The sequence below is a fragment of the Glycine max genome, chromosome 15, assembly GCF_000004515.6.
Source record: "Glycine max cultivar Williams 82 chromosome 15, Glycine_max_v4.0, whole genome shotgun sequence".
NCBI classification, from domain to species: domain Eukaryota; kingdom Viridiplantae; phylum Streptophyta; class Magnoliopsida; order Fabales; family Fabaceae; genus Glycine; species Glycine max.
The window spans coordinates 5,076,704-5,081,891 of NC_038251.2; the positions used below are offsets into that span (position 1 = coordinate 5,076,704).

Genomic DNA, 5,188 nt, shown 5'->3' on the forward strand with positions numbered 1-5,188 from the left:
CAACAAAACTTGGACCGGTTTCACTCCTTCTTTATTGAATCCACGTGTCTCAAATGCTAAAAAGAACAGCACAAGAAGCACGTCTCGCCTTGTGTTGTGATTTCAAAAGCAACATGTGAGCCCCACACACTACGGTGTCACCGCCGTAGCATGGACACGTGCCCTATGTCTTTAAGTCAATGCTTCCTTCGCTCCAATTACCCATAATCTTCATGCAAATCATATTACTTTATCCATTGCAGGTGTCCGGGTCACGTGTCAATCACACGTGCTCCGGCGTGCCGTCGCCGGTCTCCTCGCCAGTGTCTTGGACTCATTGTCGGGATATCTGAAACCCTAGCTCATCATTAATTGTTTCCTTCCCAAAGATTTCCTCTCTCCATTTTTTTTACTTTTTTTTCTTCTATTTTTGGGTAATAATTTCTACTTGGAGAAAGGCTCATCAGAATATTATTAATACTAAGCATACGATTTCAAAGGAAAAATATATATATAAGATTAAGTAGACAATTAGTTAGTTGCTCTACCTAGAGAATATTGAATATTATGTTAAGCATCCTGTGAAACATGCAACTGACAACAATACATTTTAAGAATTTAAATATATTAATACCAACCACTTTTCCGATTTTTCTATGGTTTTGCCATGGAATAAAACAAAAGATATGTACGTTACATTATTAATTTTGGCTTTTCTATTTCGGAAAACACAGGTCGTGACTTGGAGTGATATACTTGTCTTTAATTTAGCGCTTTTTCTTAAAGTAATCTAATCTATGGAGGGAAAGGGAAAGCACTAGCAGACATGCATATATAGTACTATAGGCCTGTAGTCTGTAGCAATAATAGAAACTTTATATGATTAAAAAATAGATAAGGACGTTGGTACTTGCTAATAAAGTCATAGCTCAATTAATTAAGAAATTTAAACAATCAATCAATAATGAAAATTAATTAGGAAATGTTACAGTTATCAACACCATGGATCCATAATGAAGCTATCCCAGAAAAACAATTGGGAGACATGCATGTGATATAATCAATCAACGTTTCGGTTGATTTGATCGTTGAAGATCTGTCTGATCACATTAATTACATGAACTCATTCACATCTAAAATATCTGGGATTTCAAATTTCAACATGTTACTACTGTCATAGCTTTGATCTCTCTCGTCTTCTGTGTTGCTCCCATTGATTATCGTGGAGTTCGAATTCAGCGGTGTAGGGCTTGACGAAGGTGTCGATAGAACTGAAGCGAACCTGAAGTTCTGATTGCTGTTATTGGAATGAAAATTTGAAGGCTCGGACAATGGATCATACATGAGATTTTGACCATCAGAACTATAATAATTATAGCTTGATAATTGAGGGACATAATCATCTGTTAAGCTTGATAGTTGCCAATCACTTAGTTGTTGGTAACTGAAGTCTGTGAAAGTTGACGATGGATATTGGTCCACATTATTTGGCTCAACCAACTGTGGTTGAGTTAGAGGAATTGAAACACAAGGGGTGCTGAACATGGTGCTGCATGCAGGCACCTCTTGAACCGGATCTTGAAATTGGACAAAGTGTGGAACATGATTCTGAATTTGAGGATCACAAAGCTGGTTCTGTAATTGACCTTTTTGAGCAGGCATGTCATCAGGGTCATTGTGTTGCTGCTGTGAGGTGGAGAAGAGTGAAGAAGCCAATTTTAAAAGCTCAGGGTTCACCATGTACTGGTGCATGCCAAGGAGTCTTTGGATGTTGATTTGTGATGAACCATAGAAAGATGCGTTTAGAATGGAATTGATGTCCAATAGATCAAGTCGAGGACTGTGTGTCACAGGGTCAATTCCCATTCTCAGAAGCCTTTTTCTAATGTGAGTGTTCCAATAGTTCTTTATTTCATTGTCTGTCCTTCCTGGTAAGCGAGATGCAATCGCAGACCACCTACACATAAATCCAATAACAAATAATAACTATTCATTAGTGTAATAAGATTAATATAACAAATTTATGCACAAAACCTATGGCTTGTCTCATAGGTATTTTTAGTGCTTTTCTCTAATCAGAGTTAGAGCTTTATCTAGTTAATTTATGTACAAACATTTATTACATAAATTACTGAAATAAAATTTCTATTTTAATATTAAAAAAAACATTGAAAAGCACTTAAACTGTATGTAAGTTTTGTCTCAAATTTAGTTGACTGATCAAGTTTGTTGTCTCTTATTTAATAGTTAACTTGATGACTAAAAACTATAAAGAAAAAATAGAAAGAAATAATAACTCACTTGTTTCCAAGAATGCTATGTAGTTGAATTATTGTCTCTTCCTCCTCAAATGAAAACCGACCTCGCTTTATATCTGGCCGGAGATAGTTTGTCCAACGGAGACGGCAACTCTTTCCACATCTTTGCAACCCTATTCAATGTAATGAGCCAAAACCATTAGTTGAAATTTATACATATAATATATAAAAAAATAGGCCCATTTTTCTAAATTTATTTTATTTAGTTTAATTTCGTGATATACCAGCATTCTTTGGGAGTGTCCTCCAATTGCCATATCCATTTTTCTGAATGTAATCAATGAGTTTCTGGTCCTCCTCGGTTGTCCATGGCCCTTTCTTGAGACCATTCTTGTCACAACAAGGTGCTCTTCCCATACTGCTAGCTAGCTAATTAAGTAGTTCTGTTTGATGAGCTAATAAATGTTGAGCAAATTTTATAAGCTACTTTGCTCAATGAGTTATATCTTGAATCTGACGAGAGATGGAGGAGAAAATGTTTGAGACGGGAGAGAATAGGTAAAGAAAGAGAAGAGAGGGAAAAAAAATGGAGTTATGATAGTAGGGTCCGTAGTGGGACGTACTACTTGCTTGAGGTATAAATAGGAAGAAAGTTAAGGTTAAGAAACAAGGCAAGTCAAATTGATTCGGTACCGTCCTCCTGTTATCTCTGTGGGCATTGGCTACGTGTCTCATCTAATCTACGATTTTTTTTTTCTATGTATCTAATCATGCACATCTCGATCACTTATTAAACTATTGTTAATGTTATTGTAGAAAAAAAATCTTTAAATTACATCATTGTGGTCATTTTATATTACGTATGTTTGATATCGAAACTTGAGTTTAGTTAATATAACATAATACTAAATCAATTACTAGAACTATAACATTAAAGGATTTCATTAATATAAACATGATGTTTATCATAAGAAAATTTTATAACATCAAATACATGTATCAATTGGAATGAGGTTAATTAGGTTAACTATGTCTAAAATTTTATAATTTTTAATTAATTAATATGTGTTGCATATTATATTATAACATTTATATTAGTTATTTATATTTAAATGAGTTTAATATAAAGTGATTTAATTAAATTCAATAAGTTCATTAGACTGCCAACAAAAAATTAAGCTTAATGAGCAAAAACCAATTTAACTCATTAGGAAATAATGAAAATCCTAATAGGTTAAAATCTAGGGCATGATTATGATCCTCAAGACATCAAATCAAGAAACAATTTCTCTTCTCCTTATCTGAAGAGAAAACGAAGGTCCCATAAGGAAGAAAATGATTTGGTTGAGAAAGATCATATTGTTCGTGACCGTTGTAAGATTCTACTGCGTGTTGATCAAGTTTTATGGATCTAGGTATTTCTTAAAATCTTTTGATAATCTAACATAATGTGTTTTGGTGCTCATTTGGTATTTTATAAGGTTTATTAAAAATTCCAACAAGTGGTATCAGAGCCACTATTATTGTTAGATTATTGGGATTTAAAGTGGTTTGATATGTATTATATATGGATCGTTTTAGTTATATGAATCCTAATTTTATTTTGGGGAGATACTATTTCGATCAATAAAATATGTAAAACCAGTAAATTTCTGTGGTATGGTCATAAAGTTTTTCCTTTTTTTTTCAAATGTATTTGATTTACGGGTTTGTATACAGTTTTTGTTTGTGTCGTGTGTACTTATATGTTATTCTATTTGGGATAAAGGTTCTACGTATCCGGCATTGATTTTTTTGAACAATATATATTTTGTGAGCAAGATTTTTTTTTTGTTTTATACATAAGATTTTCAAAAATTCTTTACGTCGAATACAAAACCACAGGAACTTATATTTTTATATAAGGTCATTGTGTGCGATTTGTGAATCTATATGCATGTCATTATCATGATGTTTTGTATGTGGCACAATTTTACATATATATATATATATATATATATATATATATATATTATTTATATGAATCAGTAATAAGGCAATGATCTTTTGTCTTGTATGAATAATTTATTATTTTTTTGTCAACTATTTTTTCTTCATGAGTCGGTGATAAATTGATAATTTATGATATTCTTGTGGTTAATATAAATTTATGATAATATTGTGGTATGTTCGTTTCGGATACATAATTAGCTTTCTTTTAGGGAAATGTAGAAACTAACTTATTAGGTTAATTGTTGGGCTTTTAAGTTAAGCAAATGTTCACCCCAAATATTTATCGTGTTATTTCAAGAAAGACATTTGAGCAAATGTATGTACTGTTTTAGTCAGCACCATCTGAGCAAATGTATGTACATAATAAATGTCAAGAAGATTGAGGATGGGCATTTAATATACACCATGGCAATAATAGAGTTCGGTGCTTACCGAAATATAAAATATATACTCCTGTACGAACATTTATTAGGCATGATATGGGATAAGATTCATTTATCTAAATTATTATGAAAAAAATGGGTTTTTATTATTAGAAAATGTTAACCAGTATATTAAGAGAATTAGTTAAAGAACTTAAAGTATAAGTATTTTTATTAAAAAAAAAAATATGTTACTTTTTATTTTTATTTTTATAATTTTCATAATAAATATTTTTTCTTTTTAGTTGTTTATTATTTGTCAGCAAAATCTTTTATTATTTTCTTACGTTTCTATATATATGCTACACCTCTTATCAGCCTTTTGCAATCCGTTATCTGTTTCTGATATATATATATATGTTCATGATCTGTTTCTGATACTGTCTCCTTTAACTTATTATTAAAGTCATATTTAGCAATTAATATTAAAACAACTCCTAATTATCATTTGATCTGACAATATTTTACACAAAAAAATAACAATAAAAACAAATTAATAATATAAAAACCTTTGTACTAATAGTCAATGAAAATTAA

At 31.2% G+C, this 5,188-nt stretch overlaps 1 protein-coding gene across 1 annotated transcript; it reads right to left on the bottom strand.

Annotated features, from left to right (window-relative positions):
* Positions 1 to 895: 895 nt before the first annotated feature.
* LOC102660551 (transcription factor MYB102) lies at positions 896 to 2,834 on the bottom strand. The gene is made up of 3 exons (XM_006597330.4): positions 2,522 to 2,834; positions 2,281 to 2,410; positions 896 to 1,936 (listed from the first exon to the last, which is right to left on the bottom strand). The coding sequence occupies exons 1-3, from the start codon at positions 2,652 to 2,654 to the stop codon at positions 1,093 to 1,095; spliced, it is 1,107 nt and encodes a 368-aa protein (XP_006597393.1). The 5' UTR covers positions 2,655 to 2,834; the 3' UTR covers positions 896 to 1,092.
* Between the last annotated feature and the right edge of the window lie 2,354 nt (positions 2,835 to 5,188).